This window comes from Dromiciops gliroides, chromosome 2 (assembly GCF_019393635.1).
Source record: "Dromiciops gliroides isolate mDroGli1 chromosome 2, mDroGli1.pri, whole genome shotgun sequence".
NCBI classification, from domain to species: Eukaryota; Metazoa; Chordata; class Mammalia; order Microbiotheria; family Microbiotheriidae; genus Dromiciops; species Dromiciops gliroides.
The window spans coordinates 218,101,922-218,123,475 of record NC_057862.1 but is presented as its reverse complement, the minus strand read 5'-3'; the positions used below and the strand labels follow the sequence as shown (position 1 = coordinate 218,123,475).

The following is a 21,554-nucleotide window of genomic DNA, read 5'->3' as shown; positions in this document are numbered from 1 at the left end:
TAATTTACCAAATTATTACAAAAGTTAATTTATAGTTTTAATGATCAAATTAGCAAAGATATACTTCAAAGAGCTTGGTAAAAAAATAATAAAATTCATTTGGAAAATTAAAAGATCTATTATATCAAGAAAATTAATTTTTAATGGTAAGAAGAAAAGGGGAATCGCATTTCCATATTTCAAACTATATTATGAAGTACCAATTATCAAAATTATATCATATTGGTTAAAAAAATAAAGAGGTAAGTCTATAATAATCTAGGCAAGGGAGAATCAGAGACAATGGAATTTAAGAATTCAGTGTTTAATAATGTAGAGAAAATAAATTATTGGGAAAGGATTCCCTATTTATAATAAGCACTACTGGGAAGACTGGAAACAGTCTGCCAGATATTAGACTAACACCTTTGCCATATTCCACACTATATAAATGGATATGTAGCCTTAATATTGAATAATATGCCATTTAAAATTTTGAAGAAAAGCAGACCATATACTTCTCACAGGTTTGGATAGACGTATTCTTTCTTTTGTTTTTGTTTTTGTTTTGTGGGGCAATGGGGGTTAAGTGACTTGCCCAGGGTCACACAGCTAGTAAGTGTCAAGTGTCTGAGTCCGTATTTGAATTCAGGTCCTCCTAAATCCAGGGACAGCGCTTTATCCACTGTGCCACTGAGCTGCCCTTAGATAAATGTATTCTTTTTTTTTTTTGACAGTTTTTCAATCCACTTTTATTTATCTCCCTCCTCACACACAGAACTTAAGGTGTCTCCACACAGCACAATTCTTGCAGAGTTGTAAATCACTTTAGGTTGGTCGGGTACCTCTTGTTTTTTAATCATTTGATCCCTAAAGGTGTGTTGGCATTGAGATAATGACAGTTAAACCAGTGTTAAATCAATAAAATATTTACATAGCACAGCACGTTAAGCTTTATAGACACTTGGAGATAAAACCACATTAGAACAGGACAAGACCACCATTATTACACGTTTTGAATCAGCTATTTACAGGTCCCTAATATGACATGTCTATGTCTGCACACTGGTCCAATGGGGCAGGCAAAGGCAAAAGGCAGTTACTTTGAGGACATTAAACATTATGATCTGGAAGCACATTATTATGCTACCCCAAACGTCATGTACCACCCTAAATTTCTCCAAGGTGGTTTCATATTCTAGAATGGCAGGTCCAGCTGATACAACATGAAGATAGACAACACGTTTACTTTGTGGAGATGTTCTACTCATACTAATGAGCCATTGAGATTTTGAAGGCAACTCGTCCCAAGAACTTGTCACGATCATCCTGGTTTCTTAGATTGGGCGACCCTTCAATCTTGCATTCTATCAACACTTCTTCATTGTGGGCATGAAGCATGACCTGGAGAGCAACTAATGGCTGTGGATAGTCCACATGCAACTTTTTCCCGTAATATGGATAATACTTTAAGTCAATACTTCCATTTTGGGGGAAAACTGCTAGCGGTACTTCTTTTCCTTCCTTAACTGCGCACGCTATCCTGGGTGTTCCTTGGGGCCTTAATCCAATTATTCTATTCATTTTCACAAAAATACAAGGATTTCCTTCAGGATAGCCATAAGAGGTATCTTGCAATCCAGAGCAGGTTTCAAGCATCTCAAGAGGAAATCTACATGCCCTTTTAGGAGACAGGTCATCCTGTTCAAAAAGTGTTCCATTACGACAGTGTGTGTGAAATTCTTGTCTTTCTCTTTCATATGCTCTTAGGAAGTTTGTAATGGCGGAGACATAGTTTTCATAGGTTGATGTTTTAGAGGAATTTATAGAAAACTCCAATGCACCATGTGGTTTTGGAACAATTGTGAGCCCTGGGCTGGAAATCTGGTCTCGGTACTTTGGGATGTCATCACTCAGTGTCTGAAGCATGACCCACATCGTAAATGTGAAGAGCGCAGCGAGGAAGCCATAGAAGGCCAAGTAGAAGAGGAAGATCAGACCCCAGCTCTCCGCCGTCCTCCCCAAGATCTGGCCGTTTCCCGGGTTGTAGATGAAGCGTTTCCACTCGCCCAGAGTCTGTTCGAAAGGTTTCTTCTCGTCCTTGGTCATGATGGGCGCGCGTGGGTAGCTGAGAGATCCGTGTCAGAGCGTGGCTGTGAGTGCGAGTGGGTGTGAGTGCGTGTGAGTGTGGTTGCGGGGGAGCGGGGGAAGGGGGTGCGTGAGGGGGGAGATTGAGATAAATGTATTCTTAACCCAACAAGGGATAGTGTCAATTGCAAAAAATAAAATAAACAACTTTAATTACATGAAGCTCAAAAGCTTCTGCACAACTGGGGGGAAGGAGAGGGAAGGAAAGGGTAAGGGAATAGGCATTTATATAGAGTCTACTATGTGCCAGGCACTGTGGTAAGTGTTTTTTACAAATATTATCTCATTTGATGCTCACAACAACCCTGAGAGTTAGATGTTATTATTATACCCATTTTACATTTAAGGAAACTAAGGCAAATGGTTAAGTGACTTGACCAGTTTTACGCTGCTAATAGGTATCTGAGCACAGATTTGAACTCCGATCTTCCTGATTCCCAGGTCCCACACATGCTACCAGCTGCTTCAATTAAAAAAAAAATTAATGTACCTAGGATAATAAAGGAAACAATAAAGTGGGGAAAATTCTTTATATTGAATTTTTCTGATAAAAGTTTGGTATCCAAAATATATAAACAATTAACATATACCTATTGATCCAAAAGCCATTCTTTGATAAATAAGTGGATATGAACAGTTCTTAAAAGAAGAATTGAAATTATTAACAACAACAAACTATTAACAACTCTATGAAAGAATCATTAATAATAAGACAAATGCAAATCAAAACAACACTGAGGTTTCACCTCACATCCTACACATTGGCAAAAATGACCCCCCAAAATGGGAATAGTTAATGCTGGAGTTTTGGGAAAATGGGTACACTAAAGCATTGTCGGTAGAGCTATAAATCTGAATAGCAGTTTTAGAAAGCAATTTGGAATTATATAAAGCGACTAAAATATGCAGATCCTTTGACCTAGAGATTTCATTTATAAATTTATGCCCCAAAGACCATCAGAAAGAAGAAAGTCCTCATGTGCACTGAAATATTCATAATAGAGGTTTTTGTGATAGCAAAGAATTGGAATGAAAGTAGATACCCATCATTTGAGGAATGACTAAACCAATTTTGGTAAATTAATGTAATGGAATATCACTGTATGAGAGAAAAGTAACATCAATGATGGATAGAAAGACTCATGGAAAGATCTACATGAATTGATGCAGAGTGAAGTAATCAGAGCCAAGAAAACAATGCACAGACTAACCAAAACAGTGTAAATGGAAAGACCCAAAAGTAAATCTAAAGTGTTTCAAATTTATAAAAAATAAGCATGGCTATGAAGAGATATGATAAGACAACCCCACCTATCCTATGGGAGAAATGGACAAATATACATTGTACATATTTGCAGACTTTTTTGATGTTGATGGGTTGGGCTGATTTTTTTTCTCCTTTTTCTTTCTTCGTTAAAAATACTCTTACATGGGATGACTTAGAGAGAAAGGGGGAGATATATTGAAGAAAGTTATGGTGAGATAAAAAATACAAATTAGACAAATAAAAACATTTAAAACAACAACAACAGCAAAAGTTATGCAAAATTTAGTGACTTTTGGGCATAGTTTCAAATCTCAAATTGCTTTCCAGACTATCTGGACCAGTTCACATACTTCCAACAATTGCATTTTTGGGGTCATCTTTGCCAATTTAATGACTATGAGGTCAAACCTTAGCTTTCCTTTCTTTTGAATTTGTATAATTATCAATGATTTGAATCATTTTTCTAATGCTTATTTGTTTTTTGCTTTTGTGGGGAAATGAAGGTTAAGTGACTTGCCCAGGGTCAGACAGCTAGTAAGTGTCAAGTGTCTGAGTCAGGATTTGAACTCAGGTCCTCCTGAATCCAGGGCTGGTGCTCTATCTACTGCACCACCTAGCTGCCCCCTAATGCTTATTTATAACTTTGATTTAAGAACTAATTTTGAAGTCTCTATTGTGTAATTTACAATTCTAAATGTGGGTTCTAATCTGTACCCCCAGTTTTGGGGGGGAAACTGGATAAAATCACTGATAAATGAGTTTAGGTTTTTTAAGGGTTTATTAAAAGATATAAGATAGTAAAGAGAGAGAAAGATTGAGAAGAGATTTCTAATAGCATGGAAATCCTAGCCTTCCTAATCCTCCCACTTGACATCCAGCCACCAAGCCACTGTCTCCAACCAAAAGAGCACCTCAACCCTCAGCCAGTGTTTGCTTCCTACTTCATGTTCTCTTCCCAGAAATGGGAGGTTCTTCAAGCTGATTGGCTAGCATCATTCAAATCCATTAGTTCACTGGATTTGAAGGTGGTCTAGAGTTAAGTTCAAAGTTTTTAGCTTTTGAGAACAATACCTTCTTAAGGGCCAGCCAGATGTGCTTACAATATAGTTAACAGGAAGTAAACTAATCAGTAGTCAATCATGCTCACTTAATTCAATCAGTTTAGATTAATCTCCAGGTGGGCCTTTGAGTATTGGCTAAATCCCCTTATCTATCACATTCCATTATATTGACACACTATCAAATACCAGGGTCACATAAGTATTTCATCTGAGTATAAGTATTGAACCTGAAAAAAGATAAGAGTTTATTATTTGGCCAAAGAAACTTGAGAGCTAAAGATTTTTCTAGGATTTGATACCTACTAAATTTGTTGTAAGTTATGTCATCATTGTTAAACCTCTCAGCTATCTTACTTGGGAATATGTGAAGGACCAATAGTTGAAAGGAACAATCTGGTCTGAAGCCCCTGGAGTTTTCAGATCACTGGAATAAGATATATGAACTAACCTTCAAGAAGTCTATCAGTTGCCTCATGCATGTATGTTCCAATGTTGGGTTTTGTAGATACAAACATAACTTTTATGTTACATATTTTAATAGGAGTCTCAGAAGCCTTGAATATTTATATAACTCACATTCTCAGAAACCAAATTCTGGGCAGTTGGATTACATTTGGGGATGGGAAGTTCATCTTAGAATTTTTCTTTAACTTTTTTACTTCTGAGATATAGGCTACAATTGATGATTTTTTTTCCTTGTTTTGTTTTTGTTTTTGTTTTTGATCTAGGCTACCGTCATTAGAAGTGAACTATTCAGACAGATACCTGCATGCACCAAGGCTGTCCCTCACACCTGGGATGAACTTTCTCCCTCACCTCTGCCTCATGGAATCTCTCTCTTCCTTCAAAATCTAGCTCAAGTATTACTTTCCATGTGAAAAATTTCCTGATCCCCTGAATTGAGTGTGTCCTCCTTCTCAAACTACCTTGTATTTAACTTGTTTGTTGCTTTCAGTCACGTCTGACATTTTGTTACCCCATTTGGAGTTTTATTGGCAAAGATAGTAGAGCAGTTTGCCATTTCCTTCTCTAGTTCATTTTACAGATTGAGGGAGTGACTTGCCCAAGGTCACATAACTAGTAAGTGTCTGAGGCTGGATTTGAACCCCTGAAGAGGAGTCTTCCTGACTCCAAGCCCAGCATTCTATCCACTGTGCTTCCCACCTTCCTTTGTTCTTAACTACTTTGTATTTATTTTTATTTTTTTCAGTTCTGTATATACTTATCTATGTCCTTGTCTCTCCTCCTAGAATATAAGTGCCTCACAAGTAGGAATTCTTTCATTTATTGCATTTGTATTCCCAGACACTTGATATATACATTGACTGACAGGAGTCTAGGATTTTTTGTTCAGCTATCTATGTATTGGGGTTGCCTAGTTATTGGAATACTGTATGCTATAATCAGTGTAAATCCTCACCAAGAACTATTGATTTGGGGTTTGTCTAGTGATTTGTGATGAAGATATCTCTAGGATAATCTGAAGGTGTTTGTTGACCCAGAAAAGCATACTTAGTTGGTATGGAAAGGTACAAATAATAGAATGTAGGTGATGCCTATGTCTGTAATTGGGCAGTGAGTCAATAAATGTTTATTAAGCACCGACCAGGTGCCAGGCACTGTGTTCCTACTATATGTGAACTGTTGATGTTGTGTAACAAATAACCTCTTCCTACTCACACATATACCTAGTACAATTTTCAAGAATTTAAAGAGCAACTGTATTTATATCCACTTTGCATCTTGCATCTCCCCCTGCTTTCAATTCCACCAAATGATATGCTTCTGCCAAGTACTCCCTGGTATTCCTCTTCTCCTTTCTAGTTTCCTTTTGTGTGTCTTCTCCTTTTAGATTTTAAGCTCCTTGAGAGCAGGAACTTTTTTTTTTCTTATTTGTGTTTCTAGCATTTAGCACAGTTCCTGGCATATAGTAGGTGCTTAATAAGTGTTTGTTGAATTGAATTGAATCAGTATAATTTTCAGGAACTTCAAATTTTGTTAACTAGAGAAAAGTATTGTGGGAACATGAGGTTGGTTTCATTGTTGTTGTTGCAGGATGCCAGCAGTTGTTGCTACTATGCTTTTCCCTCCTTTTGAGTTTTCACTGGGGAAGTCACATGGTCTACCCCTACTCATGAGGGTGTAGGAAATAGGGAAGAGATTATGGAAACTGGAAAGACAAAAGGGACATCTAGGAATATTTTTCTCTGAACAAAAAGACTCTATGAGAGAACATGGCGGGGGAGGGGGGGCGGCAAATAGCTTGTACTCTCTGGAAACGAAGAAGTGAATAGAATTTTATGATCCTAATTTGGATAAGCATGAGGTTTGGGGATCACGGTTAGAAAAGATTAGCATGAAGTCTAGAGAGAGATCTAAACTGTTTTACTCATTTTGGATGTTATCAAGTTAGGGCTATTGACCTGAACAACAACAGAGCTGAAAACACTTCACTAGATTTGAGGCCCAATCTAAAAGAGGTGTAACTGGACAGGAAGTAATGGTAGCAGTGGGAGCAGTATGATTTCCAGCAGTAATTAAGTAGAGGCCAGTACCTGGTGCAGTGGATAGAGAACTGGGTCTGGAATCAGGAAGACCTGAACTCAGATTCAGGCTCAGACACTTAACTAGCTATGTGACCCTGGGTAAGTCACTTAACTCTCTATGCCTCAGTTTCCTCTACTCCAAAATGAAGGGGATCTCATTTAGCTCCCAGGGTTGTTGTGAGAATAAGATGAGATAATATTTGTAAAGAACTTAGCTCAGGGCCCGGCACATAGTAAGTCTATATAAATACTTATCCCCTTCCCCCAACAACAAAAGCAGGTCAATAGACAGTGGTTGCTCAGCTCCACAGAAACTATGTGCTTAGGAATTGTTTTCTTTGTTACATATAATAAATTTGCTCTTAATCTCATGCTTTTTTATCTTGGTGCTTACAAAAAGAATTACAGAACCCACACAAGTTAGAAATGAGCCACATTCTTGTGTTCTCAGGTGAAACCCAGGGTTAGGGGTGTAATTAAGAATTCTGATAAAAAAAAATACTTGAAGACCCAAGATATGACCTTGGGTCTACGAAAGTCTAGAGCTAGTTTGGCCCAACAGTTACATTTACATGCAAATGAACAAAGTATGGGTAGTAAACTGGGTGAGCTAATGATGATCTTAACTTAAGGAGAGATTGTATCAGGCAGTGGACAAGTATTTATTTAGTTTCTTATGTGCTGGGTACTGTGCTAAGTACTGGAAATACAAAAAAAGGCAAAATGATGGTCCTTGCCCTCAAAAAACTCACATTCTAATAGAGGCAGCATATAGACAATTATGTACAAATGAGATAAATACTTCATAGGTGGGCAGCTAGGTGGTGCAGTGAATAGAGTTCTGGACCTGAAATTAGGAAGACTCATCTTCCTGAGTTCAAATCTGTCGTCAGACACTTACTAGTTGTGTGACCTTAGGCAAGTCACTGAACCCTGTTTGCCTCAGTTTCTTCACCTATAAAATGAGCTGGAGAAGGAAATGGCAAATCACTATAGTATCTTTGCCAAGAAAACCCCAAATGGAGTTACAAAGAATTGGACACGACCACCACCACCAACAAATGGGAGATTAGGCACTGGCAGTGTGGGTACCCAGAAAGACTTCATGCAGAAGATGGGACTTGGGAAAAAAAAAAGTCTTAGCCAGGAAAGCCAAGAGGTGGAGGTGAGGATGAAGAACATTGTAGGCATGGGAGGACAACCAGTAAAAAAGCCCAGAGTCAGGAAATAGAATATAGTGTATAAGAAACAGCAAAGGAGGCAGCCAGATGGCATAGTGAATAAAGCATCAGCCCTGGATACAGGAGAACCTGTGTTCAAATCCGGCCTCAGACACTTGACACTTACTAGCTGTGTGGCCCTGGGCAAATCACTTAACCCTCATTGCCCTGCAAAAAGAAACAGCAAGTAGAACTGTGTCTCTGGCCCATTGAGTGCTTCTGGAGGACAGCAATCCTTGGAACAAGTGACCATTCTATCTTAGAATTGCTGATAGAGAACTAGGCATAAAGTGTGCTTAGATTTTAGCAAAGCATTTAACAAAGTTTCTCAGGCTATGCTTAAAGATAAAATGAAGAGAATTAGGATAGATGATTGTAAGTTTGGTGCCTCAGGGATCTTTCCCTATTCAGTATTTTTATCAGTCACCTAGATGAATACATAATGACTGGCATGTTTACAAAACTTGCAGATTGTGTGAAATTTGAAGGGCATAGATTGTGCAATATTGTGTAATAGTCAGAGACCCAAATATTTTGACAGTAATACAGGATACTGAATAGAATGGAATTTAATGGAGATAAATCTAATATTCTACACTTGGATTCTAAAATCAACTTTACAAGTATAGGATGGTAGAGGCATGATCAGACATTTCTCATGAAAATGATCTTGGGGGGTGTCTTGGGACACCTCAATAAAAATATGATTCAAAGTTCTGATATGGGAGCCAAAAATGGCTAATGCTATTCTGATCATTAAGAGGCATGACACAATATACCACTTTCCTAGGCCGCAGGCTCAGTAGGAGTCAATAGTGTGACAGCAGCCTCAAACTCATTATCAGTCTATCCTAGACTGCAATAAGAGATAGAGGTCTAATGACCAGAATGAGGGAAATCAAATACTCCTCCCTGGTGAAGCTACATCTGGAATCTTGTGCTTAGTTCTGAGCACCACATTTTAAGACAAAACAGACATCTGGAACATTTCCACAGAAGGGCAACTAGAATGGTGAGAATAACTGGTAGAAGGAACTGTGGATATTTAGTTAGTCAGTCAATCAACAAGCATTTATTAATCACTTACTCTGAGTCAGGCACTGTGCTAAATGCTGGGAATACAAGTATAAGAAGAAAGACAGTCCCTGCCCTCAAGAAACTTACATTCAGGGGCAGCTAGGTGGCTCAGTGGATAGAGCACTGGTCCTGGAGTCAGGAGTAACTGAGTTCAAATCCTGCCTCAGACACTTAACACTTACTAGCTGTGTGACCCTGGGCAAGTCACTTAACCCCAATTGCCTCACACACACACACACAAAAAAGAAACTTACATTCTAATTTTGTTATTGTTGTTCAGTCTCAAATGACTCTTCATGACCCCATGGACCAGAGCACACCAGGCCCTTCTGTCCTCCACTATCTAAGTCTGTCCAGGTTCATGTTCATTGTTTCCATGATACTGTCTATCCATCTTACCCTCTGCCAACCCCTTTTGCCTTCAATCTTTCCCAACATCAGGGTCTTTTCCAATGAGTCTCATCTTCTTATTATGTGGCTAAAGTATTTAAGCTTCAGCTTTAAGTATTTGACCTTCCAGTGAATTGCCCGAATTAGTTTATTTAAGTATTGACTGATTTGATCTCCTTGCTGTCCAAGGGACTCTCAGTCTTCTCCAGCACCACAATTTGAAAGCATCAATTCTGTGGCACTCAGCTTTCCTTATAGTCTAGTTTTCACAGCTATACATTTGCTACTGGAAAAAACCCATAGCTTTGACTATACTGACCTTCATCAGCAAGGTGATGACTCTGCTTTTTTGGTATGCTGTCCAGATTTGCCATAGCTTTCCTTCCAAGGAGCAAGCGTCTTTTAATTTCAAGGCCACAGTCACCATCCAGTGATCTTTGAGCCCAAAAATATAAAATCTGACACTACTTCCTTTCTTCTCCCTCTATTTGCCAGGAAGTAATGGGACCAGTTGCCAAGATCTCATTTTTTTTTTATGTTAATCTTCAAGTCAGCTTTTACACTATCTTCTTTTACTCTCATCAAGAGGCTTCTTAATTCGTCACTTTCTGCCAACAGAGTGGTATATCTGAGAGTGTTATTTCTCCCAGCAACCTTAATTCTGGCTTTTAATTCATTCAACCTGACATTTCACATAATGTACTCTGCATATAAGTTAAATAAATAAGGTGACAATAAAGATATAGCCTTGTTGTACTCCTCTTTCCAATCTTAAAACAATCTAATGGGGGTGGTGGGGAGACAATACATGCAAGGAAGCAGAGGGGCTGAGGCTGGCCCAGGGACATTGTAGAGAAAGTTTGTAGATTTAGGGGAGAACATAATAATAGGTAGCATTTATAAAGCTTTCTTAATTCTTATTTCATCTGATCCTCACAGGAGGCAGCTGCTATTATTGTTCCCATTTTATGAATGAGAAAACTGAGGCAGAGGGAGGACAAATGACTTGGGTCACACAACTAGTAGATATCAGAGGCAGGATTTGAACTCAGGTCTTGCGGACTCCAGATCCAACATTCCACCCATTGTACCTTCTAGCTGCCTTTGTCTTTCAGTATTTGAGAATGTTTTGTGGAAGAGATTTATTAGTCTCATTCTGTTCCCAGAGGACAGGGTCTGGAACAGTAGGTAGAAATTGAAAAGAAGTGGATTTAGGGTTGTCATAAGAGAAAATTTCCACTGAGCACATCTGGTCAGCTTCTGTGGGGAGCTACTCCACTATGCTAAGGTTGTGTGACTAGGTCCTGTGAATAGCCAGTTAACGGTAGAGGCCAAGTTTGCAAGAGGTGAGAGTTTGATTCTGATTAAGTATATACGTAAGAATCTATGTTCCCTAGATAGCAAGTCAGGGCAGCCACTCAGAGCAAGGGGAAGGTCATTGACTTCTTAAGAACCACAGAGAGTCTGGCATTTTCCCAATAATTCCAGTCATTGGGGTGGAGCCCCAGAGGTTCTAGGGTAAGCACGGGACAAAACCAGTGTTTGTTGAATTGAACCAGGTTAGTGACCAGCAGTGCCATCTGCTGGTACTTTCTTCAGCCAATTTGTTGTAATTTGACCCCAGCCTCAGGTTTTCCCCTACACTTCTGCAACTAGTTCTAAGATATCTCTTCGACATTGGACCCACCCACACTATTGTTGTTTATCTGGAGCTTAATCCCTGGTTAGGTCTTGACCTCTAAGTGCCTAATAGTTTTCTTGGCCTTTGTTGTAATTCCCTGGTTTTCCACACCTATGTGAATACTTCTTTTGATCTGAATTCCACAATTATGAAATCAGCAAGACCCCCAAATTATGGCAATATGGCTAAAATATAAGACCAGAGGAGAAAGTCAGTAGGAGAAAAATAATTTTGATTTTTGAAGATTAGTTCACAGGAATTTATTACAGAGGCAATGTATGAAGTGAAATGAGTGCCATATCTTAGAGTCATGAAGTTCAACTTCCACCTAGTCTGAGAGCTCACCTTATCAATGGAATTTCACACTGACTTTAAGAAACGTTATCAACAGGAAAACAAATGACTACATTATTATGTCAATAAGGACCTAGGGATAATGCCAGGCACACCCATTACTCTGAAACACAAAGACACAGATATACACGTTTGTCTACCCAATTAGATCAACAAAGCCTGGCTCCCTTGCTTAGTACTCTTGAGAATTTCTCTGGACCTCAGTTTCATCATCTATAATATAAAGGAATTGAATTATACAGCCTCTAAGTTCCCATTTAATTCTTTATTTTACTAGTGAAAATCTTCAAGTTGCCAGGAACATGAAAAAAATTTGAGCTCAGACTTTTTTGGGCAGCTGCTGGGTATGGTAGATTGTTCTCTGTTTATCCATTCACTGACTTCTTTAATACTAAAACATTCTAGTAAGTGCTTGCTGAAAAAGTCAGCATATTGGCAACGTCATTTTATTGAAACTTCAAAAACTAACCCCCCTATTCTGTGTTATCTTTCTCAGATAGTTTGAATTGATTGCCTGAGTAGGCTGGCCCTCTCTTTTGTCTGAAATTTTGACATGGAATGATCTTTTCTTTATAGAGTGATCTACAGTATTATTGTTGGCTTTGAGCTGTCCTTAGTATCTATCCTGTTTCTGCTCTTCTAGACTTTTCCTTGTTCATTCTTCAGCTATAGGCTGACAAATATTCTCATTGCTTTGATAGGATTAAGTCAGATTCAATCTTGATATCATCATTACTATACCAATTCTCAATTGAATCATCTGCAACATATATTTTATCTTTTTAAAAAGTTGAGAGTTGGGAGCAGCTAGGTGGCGCAGTGGATAGAGCACCAGCCCTGGAGTCAGGAGTACCTGAGTTCAAATCCGGCCTCAGAAACGGGACACTTACTAGCTGTGTGACCCTGGGCAAGTCACTTAACCCCAACTGCCTCACTAAAAAAAAAAAAAAGTTGAGAGTTGGAGTGTTGTATACAAGGATCAGTAGAGAAACGAGGGTCACTGGATTATAAAGTATGTGGAGGTAAGTATGAAAAAACTAGAAAGGTAGGAGGGTGCCAGCTTGGGAAGGGCTTTAAAAGTCAAATAGGATTTTCTGTTTGATTCTGGAGGTAATAGGGAGTCATTGAAGTTTATCGAATAGGGGAAGTAACATGGTCAGATGTGTGCTTTAGGAAGATCACTTTGATAACTGACTGGAGTAAGGAAAGATGGGAGGTTGTGAGGGTCTTTCCCAAGCTGACTGGTAGTATCAGAGGTGAGAAAGGAGCATGGGAGAGAGATGTGTTAAAGGTAAGAGCCACAGGATTTGGCAAAAGATTGGATATGCGATGTGAGAGACAGTGAGGAGTGAAAGATGACATTTAGGTTGAAAGCTTAGGTGATTGAGAGGATGGTCATGTAGTAGGAAAGTTAGGAAGAGGGAGGGGGGAGGAAGGAGGGGAGGAGAGAGGAAAGAGCAGAGGGAAGGGGAAGGGGAGGGGGAGAAAGAGTAAGAGAGGGAGAAGAGGGGGACCAGAGGAGGTGGAGAAACGAGATTGGGACGGGAGGGGAGAGGAAAAGAGAGTGTGCGCTCGCGTCCCTCTGCCGGCAGAGGGCGCCCGTTGACACGCCGCGCCGCGCCGGAGGAGGAAGGCGACGTTCCTTCCCTTAATCTTCCTCCCTTCCTCTAGTCCTCTTTTTCGCCTTCCCCATCAGTCTGGGGGCGGGAAACGCGCCGTGCGTGCGGTGGGGGCGGAGCGGGGGCGGCCCTCGTAGCCGGCGGCTGCAGGGACTATCTGGGAGCCGCTGGTGCCCGGTAACGGAGGCCGCCGGAACCACCCGGGCCCAGCCCGCGCCCCGCTCCGGGACCATGGAGATCGGCACTGAGATCAGCCGCAAGATCCGGGTGAGGCCCGAGCCGGCGTCGGTCTGTCAGTCAGCCCGGCCTGGAGTGGGGGTGGGGGCTGGAGGGAGCGTTGGCGGGAGCGGCGAGCGGTGGGCTGCGGGCAGTGGGGGGAGGGGGGCGGGGCGGTGCCTAGGCCTGTCCGAGGTGGGCGTGGGACCCAGGCAGAGGCCTGGGGCTCCGCAAGGACGCCTGGGTGGTCAGGGATAAGCAGGGCTTAGGCTAGGACGTTTAGGACCCCTTTCTCTCTGCCTCTAGTCGCCTCGGGCGGGCTCCTTGGCGGCCGCTGCCCCCGCCCCCCCTTTCTCCCTGACGCCTCCGGGTCGGCCTGGTTGCCTCCGTCTCCTTTGGTGTTTTGCTTCTGACTTATGCTTGCTGCTCGGGGGCTGCAAGCAGGGTTTTTTGTTTGTTTTATTTTCTTTTCTCGTGGGCTCCTAGAAGTCGCCTCAGGGGGTTGTGTAGGAGGGAGGTGTCCTCCCACCTCCTGCAGTGCTTTTAATAAGACACTTAGAGACCTGAGACTTTTCTTGAAATCCGCGGTACTTTGCTGCTGTTGTTGCTCATTGAAAATTGTCTGGGAGAGGGAGGTGATTCTGACCAAAGGTGGTCACCTCTGATCTGCTAAAAAGGGGGGGGGGAAGACTTCGTCAAATCACATTTTGGAATATGTATTGTCTTTTAAAAGAATGTGGCCCGTGTCAGCAGAAATACCCCCCGAAGTAGATGAATTTTCCATATAGATATTAACTTTGCTGGTATTATTACACTGGTTCCTTGTGATGTTCAATTTAGAACTATCATGGGATTAATTATGCAGGGAAATCATTGTTGAAATTTACTGTCTAAAAGGCCTGAAAACCAGGGAATATAATTTCAAAGTTGTACAGCACTTGGTTGCATGAGCTCATGCAGCTTTGATTTATTTCTTTGTGTTCTGTCATATTTTAATGATAACCTCATTCTCATGTTGCCCAATTTTTCTTCAGAGTGCCATTAAGGGAAAATTGCAGGAATTGGGAGCTTATGTTGGTAAGTTTGTTATATTTTTGTAAGTTGTAAATTTGATGGTCTATTTTCTTTTTAATTTTTTAGAGAATACTATAAAATCATAGAATTGGGGGGGGGGGCGGGGCAAGGGGGGTTAAGTGACTTGCCCAGGGTCACACAGCCTGGTAAGTGTTCAAATGTCTGAGGGCTGGATTTGAAACTCAAGTCCTACTGAATCCAGGGTTGGTGCTTTATCCACTGCACAACCTAGCTGCCCCCAGAGTCATAGAATTTCAAAGTGGGAAGGCACCTCCAGTGATGAGTCCTCACCACTATATCCTGGACAAATAACATCAATTTCAGCTTGAAACCTCAATGGGGGAAACAGTTATACTATGTTCTGGCAGCCTGTTCCACTTTCAGATAGTTCTTACTGTTCGGAAGATTTTCCTTATATTAAGAAGAATTTTGCGCTCTGCTAATTTAGATATACATCTTTCTTCTCTTTTCTGGGACTAAGAAGAACAAGTCTAATCTCTTTTCGTAGGATTCCCCCTTCACTTATTTGAAAGCAAGCCATCAATTCCCTTTTGATAAGTTTGTTCTTTAGGTGAGTCCCCAGTTCCACAGCCAGTACTTAAGCAGTATGTCACTTGATGTCCTTTACCCATCTTGGCTGTTTTTTTTTTTTAAACTTTCTGTGAACTTTAGGTCCTCCTTAAAATGGTCCCAGAATTGGAACAGACTTCCAAATATGGTCTCTGACCAGGGCAAAGTATATCACTTCTGTAGTATTTGTCCTTTATCACAATCACCTAAGATCCCATTGAGTTTTTTGGTTGCCCAGACTACTATTCCTATTGGGCTTTAAATCAGAGAAGCCTCCTTGATCTTTTTCTTTTTAAACTGTGTCTAGCTATACCCTCCTCCATATCAGTGAAGTGAATTTCTTAAACTGTAGTTGTAAGACCGTGTCTTTTAAAATTTAATCTTCTTAGATTCGGCCAAATTTGCTACACTTTAAAGGTCATATAGACATAGGTAGCTATTCTTTCCAGGTTTTTGGTTACTCAAAATTTTATCCCAGTTTCTGAAGTACCCATATCAGAATAAAGGTTCTGAATTCCTAAATAAATTAGATTTGCAAAGAAAACTTAGTTATATTGAAGTTACAGATGTAATTTTTTTTTCCCATCCAAGTTCACAGACACCCTGAAATATATCCTTGTATCTCAGGTTAAGAATCTCCCACCAATATCATCATCATCATCATCATCTTCTTCTTCTTTTTGCCTTTTTTTTCTGATAAAAATATATTTTTTTTCCAGTTACATATAAAGATAGTTCTCAACATTTGTTTATACAAGCTTTCCAATTTCAGATTTTTCTCCCTCCCTCCCTCTTCCCCTAGACAACAGGTAATCTGATATAGATTTTTATATATATAATAACATTAAACATACAATATCTTCTTATTATAAACTTTATTGGAATTCTTTGTTTTTGAGTCTTTTAGACATTCTTGTTTTATTTATGATTTCTTGACCTGGGAAGTGGTATGTCCTGTTTTATTAGGATTTTACCATATTTTTCTTATTCTGTCACCTTTACTTATTTTTCCTTTTTAGTTTCTTATTTCTTTCTTAGAGCTGTTTTGTTGCAAGAGTTTTCCACCCCCTGTGTTAGGCTTTATTTTTTTCTGACTTAGATGAGAAAAATTAGCATGACTGGTTCAGTTGGTTATAGTTCAGGTGCTTGAGAATCAGGTTTTGTATGTTTTCTTATTTCATGGAAGGATAGTTCATCAATTGGTTACAGTTCTTACTTTTGGCTTTTATGATTTTGAAAAATGATAGAAGAAAAAATAAGGAAAATATTTTTGTACAGATAAGTTCCTCTTTCTTTTACCACCCCTTCCTCCTGCCCAATAACCTTTATGAGGATATAGTCATAGGAGCATAAATTTCAGTTTGGACAAACCCTTAGAAATCTAGTAACCTTCATTTTATAGATGAGAAAACTGAATATCAGAGAAGTTAAGTGATTTGGCCAAAGTTACACAATAGTAGAATCAGAATTTGAACTGAGGTTTTCTGTCTAAAAACGGTGCACTTTCCATAGCACCTTGCTACCTGTCTATTAGTAGGATATCTAGGTCAAATGGTACACAGTTTGGTTTTTTTGTTTGTTTTTTGTAACGCACTATTACAATTACACATTGATTTCCAAAATGGTTGAACCATTTTGCAGTTGCATTAGCATTGTATTAGGGTAACTTTTTACCACAGTTGCACCATTATTAAATGTTATCATTTTGGGGAGTTTGTTTTTGGTGTGTGGTTTCATCTTAATTTGGAAGTACAAAAAAAAAAAGTGCAAACAAAATTTGGAAGTTCATTGTATATTGTGTGTAACCTGAGTTTGTAACCTTCAATGTTTGCATTTATATCGTAGTTATTTTGTATATTATTCCTTTGGTGCTTTTTTCTTTGACAGCTCTTAAAAGTCTTTTTATATATTTGTTAATTCTTATTTGATGTCTTATGGTACAATAATATTCTTTTTACATTTATTAATTATGGTCTGTCTAGACATCCTCTGGTCATTGTGAACATAGTTTATTTCCAGCTTTTTTCTCTCATTCCAGTAATGTTGCTAGGAATTTTTTGATACATCTTGGATTTTCTGTCTTTAGCCTCCTGGGTTATATCTAAGTTCTGAGATCACTGTACCAAAGCATATGAAAAATTTAGTAACTTTTCTCACTTGATTCCAGATGTTTTACTTTGGATCAGTTCATTGTTGTGCTTTTCTGTACATATCCCTTCAACACTGAATTTTTCCATCTTCTGACATCTTAAGACAGTTTGATGGGTATGAATTGATATCAAAGAGTTGTTTTAGTTTGCATTTCTTTGATTTTTTAAAATTTCTAACAGTTTTTCAGATTATAGTTTGCTTTTCTTCTTTTGAAAACTGTTCATATCCTTTAACCCCTGTCTCTTAGTGAGTTACCCTTGCAGATATGTACCACTTCTGTACAGATTTCAGATGTCTGTTTTGTAGATGTGTCATATTTCTATAGGTTTCAGATGTAGATTTTTATCAGAGGTGTTTGTAGTTATATGATCTCCTTTATTCCATGTCTCATTAGGAATTCTAAAGTTATGAAACTTTTTTCATGGTATAAATTACTTTTTTATGTTTCAGTTGTTTATCCATTTGGAATTTATTGTGTTTAAAGGTGTAGTATGTTTGTCAGACCTATTTTCTACCAAACTGCTTTCCTATTTTCCCAGCAGTTCTTGTTGAATAAAGTCCTCTTCCAGTAATTTGGGAAATTGCAGCATGGTTCACTTTAAAAAGTCACGGGATGTGGAATGCTTATCACTTGCATGACCTTGGACAAGTAACTAACTGACCCTTAAATTTTTTTATATAAAATGTTAGGATAGCTACTAGATAATCTCCAAGGTCCCATGTAGTTCTGAGTGATCCTGGCTCTTGAATTTGTTGATTTCTATAGATTGTTTATATGATCTATTCCATTAAGGTAGAGTTTTTATTGTCTTTGATATTCTTAAATTTAGGCTTTTCATTCAATTATTAATTTTCTGTTGTATCAAGTGACAAGTATCAAAGCATACTAGAAAAATGTCGGTTTTAACTTTTAGTTTAATACTTCCCTCTGATAAAGCTTATTAAAACTGTTAGGTAGGGGCAGCTACATGGCACAGTGGATAGAGCACCGGCCCTGGATTCAGGAGTACCTGAGTTCAAATCCGACCTCAGACACTTAACACTTACTAGCTGTGTGACTGTGGGCAAGTCACTTAACCCCAATTGCCTCACCAAAAAAAAAACAAACTGTTAGGTATCTGAGTTATTTTACAAGGTATGATACTAGGCACCAGATATACAAAGACAAACAAAATAGTGCATGTCTTTAAAGACTCCAGTTCTGTTGGGATGATACAATATATATATATATATATATATATATATATATAGGAATGTGTGATTTCCTCAGCTTAGGGAACTCTGAAATTTCCTTTACAAATGAACATAATTGTGACTTAATAGATAAGGCCTAAAGAGTCTGCTTAGTTACTTGTACATCAGAAGTGGAATTTGAACCTAGGTCTTTGTCAGTTACTTTATTTCATCTATTATAGCATGTTATCTCTATAAAACATGTATACAGATAAATAAATAATAAAAATAATTTGGTATGAGAGAGAATATTAGCCACTCTGGGGACTCGGAAAGGTTTTGAGTAGGTGCCACCTGAACTGAGTCACGAAGTTGGATATGAGGAAAGAAGGCATGGGAGACACTCTGTAGAGAAGAGAATGAGCACTGAGTTTGTGGAACAGCTAGTCATCCAATTTGGTTTGAATGTAGGCTTGAGTGAAAGGGGATAGTATAAAATAAAGCTTGAAAAGTTAGTTGCAGCCAGACTGTGGAAGGCTTTAAGATCCTTGCTGAGGAGTTTGTATTTCATACTAGAGGCAGTAGAAAGCCACTGAAGATTTTTTAACTGTTTGGAGAATACACAGAAGGGATATTAATTAGGAGCTTGCGATTGTAATCCATTCCAGAGGTGATGAAGGCCTGAACTAGTAGCCATATTATAGGAGAGAAGGAGGAAGTTTTGAGAGATGTTGTGGAGCTAGAGTAGACAAGATTTGAGGGATAAAGGAATAGGAGAAATCAATGATGGCTCTGAGGTTGTGGACCTGAATAAGTGGAAGGAGGGTGCCTACCCTTAACAGAAATTGAGCAGTTTGAAGAATGGCAGGTGTTAGGAGAAGCATGAGTTCCATTTGAGTTTGTGACGCCCATGGGATTTCCAGAAGGAGTAAACCAAGCAGGTGGCTGGTGAGGTGAGGGACTGGAGTTTAGGAGAGAGGTTAGAGCTAGCTCTACAAGTCATTGTGTTGTGGAAAGTGTATTGAATTTGGAGTTAGAGGAACTCTGAATCTCTGCTCTGCTGTTTAGTAACCATTTGACTTTGGGAAGTTACTTAATCAACAAGAGTTTATTAAGGATTTATGATGTGCCACCCATTGGGCTAAGCACCAGGAAAACAGAGACAAGAATTAAGTCCTTACCTTTAAGGAGCTTTCCTAGAGTGCTAAAGGAGTCTGTCACAAAAAAGTTTTGGAACTCTTGTAGTAAACCTAGAAAGGAGTCAAGTTGTAGACAGATTAAAAGAGGTTAAACAACTAAGTTTATATTGGATATTAGAATCAATAGAAAACCACTGCAGTTTCAGGGTGGGGAGGTTAACATGACTAGACCTTCTGCTTAGGAAAACCAATTCAGTGGTTGTGTGAGGATAGTTTGCAGTGGGTAGAGTCTGAAGGCCTAGGAGATCAAATAGGAAACTATTGTAGTCACTCTTGAACTAGGGCAGTGGCTGAATGAGTAGAAGAGAGGGGATATATGTAAGGGATATCCTGAAGGTAAAAAGGATGAAAGCTGCTAGTCGATTAGCTATGTGGGATGAGTGAGAATAAGGAATTGAAAATGAGGACAGTGATGCCTTTGACAATAATAGGTAAGTTTGGAAGAAGAGTAATTTTTAGGAGAAAGATAATGAGTTGCCCAACTTACTAGAGAATTTCCTCTTATTTTTGTATCATAGGGGTACCACTAGGACTCTTCACTGCTGTCTACCATTCTTACTACATGATTGACCTATCTCCTTTGCCTGTCATCCATGTCCTCAAGGACATCTTTTACACTATTCTTAGACACAGTTCACATGCTGAATTAAATATTGACCATTCACCATACCCTTGATAATATCTCCTAAATTTAATAGGGATTGTGTCAGTAATGCTTTTATTCTATCATTTCATGGAACTGAGTCAACTTTCTAGTTAGATGATTGTATTCAGAATTTCTAGTAGTTATGTTCCATATCTGTTAGGCCAGTAATGGAAACACTTGTGGAAGGAAGGGGGAAAAATAAAACTTTTTTTGCCCAGAATGGGTTTAAAAATGTTATCGTGTACTTTTTTTTGTTGTTTTAGTAATTAACTTAAAAATCTCAGGCATGTAACTTTTTCTCAAATTTTCTTTTATAATGAGTTATCTTGTTGCTGTTATTTCTCCTTTGTTTAGATGAAGAACTTCCTGATTATATCATGGTAATGGTGGCTAACAAGAAAAGTCAAGAGCAAATGACAGAGGACCTTTCCCTTTTCCTAGGGAACAACACGGTTAGATTTACTGTATGGTATGTTTATACATATCTACAACACAAACTATTTCAATGTCTGGTGTTTTACTCTTGTTGTTGTTTTTTAATGTATAATGTACAAAGCATGGGAACATTTTCTCTGGTACAGTGAAATCACTAAAATTTTCCATTTGATAGCCTCCTGTATGTCATATAATTTTCATATATCTCCCAAATAAATACCCAATAAATGCATTAGTGTTTTCATACTACAAGATGCCATTAATTTTCTTTTTTGGTTTTTCTTCATTTGCAAGAGTAATGCCTTTTTAAATCTACTTAGACATTAGCTTCTCATTTCTCTCTTCCCTTCCTTCTTTCCCTGAACCTATATCAAAGGACACACACATTGGCAAATGGGAATCAAATCAGTTTCCTACACGTTCAAGATTTAAAGATAGTGCAAATCATAAGGATTCAAACAATAGTAGTTTAATGAGGATAATTGAAATTGTCTGATTATAAAATCCTCTCCCCCACTCAAATGTTATTGTCTTCTGGTATCCTATATTGTATATTAGTTTTAGCAACCCATACGTATATCCCCTCTATTCCATTAATTTTATTTTGATAACCTGCTTTTATATTTGTTGTTGAGTCATTTCAGTTGTGTCCAACTCTTCATGACCCCATTTGGGGTTTTCTTGGCAAGAATACCAGAGTCGTTTGCCATTTAACTTTATTTTTTTTTTTTTTAATTTTTATTTTTTT

The 21,554-nt window shown here is 38.7% G+C and overlaps 2 protein-coding genes across 4 annotated transcripts in view; one reads left to right on the top strand and one right to left on the bottom strand.

The window, feature by feature from the left end:
- Window positions 1-723: 723 nt before the first annotated feature.
- On the bottom strand, window positions 724-2,201 carry LOC122741535 (sodium/potassium-transporting ATPase subunit beta-3-like). Its single transcript, XM_043985096.1, has one exon. The coding sequence runs from the start codon at window positions 2,086-2,088 to the stop codon at window positions 1,252-1,254; it is 837 nt and encodes a 278-aa protein (XP_043841031.1). The 5' UTR covers window positions 2,089-2,201; the 3' UTR covers window positions 724-1,251.
- Window positions 2,202-13,434: 11,233 nt separating this feature from the next.
- Window positions 13,435-21,554, top strand: part of ZC3H14 (zinc finger CCCH-type containing 14) — a 53,633-nt gene continuing 45,513 nt past the window's right edge. For 2 of the 3 annotated variants that reach the window (XM_043989869.1, XM_043989868.1), the window contains exons 1-3: window positions 13,435-13,609; window positions 14,593-14,635; window positions 20,726-20,840. In XM_043989869.1, the coding sequence (XP_043845804.1) occupies window positions 13,574-13,609; window positions 14,593-14,635; window positions 20,726-20,840 (194 nt within the window). In that variant the 5' untranslated portion in view covers window positions 13,435-13,573. Of the gene's footprint in view, window positions 13,610-14,592; window positions 14,636-20,725; window positions 20,841-21,554 lie in introns of those variants that run through there. The other variant, XM_043989870.1, reaches the window with a different exon arrangement.

Excerpts from the sequence above, each read along its gene's own strand:
- LOC122741535 (XM_043985096.1), bottom strand. The coding sequence starts at position 2,088 with ATGACCAAGGACGAGAAGAAACCTTTCGAACAGACTCTGGGCGAGTGG.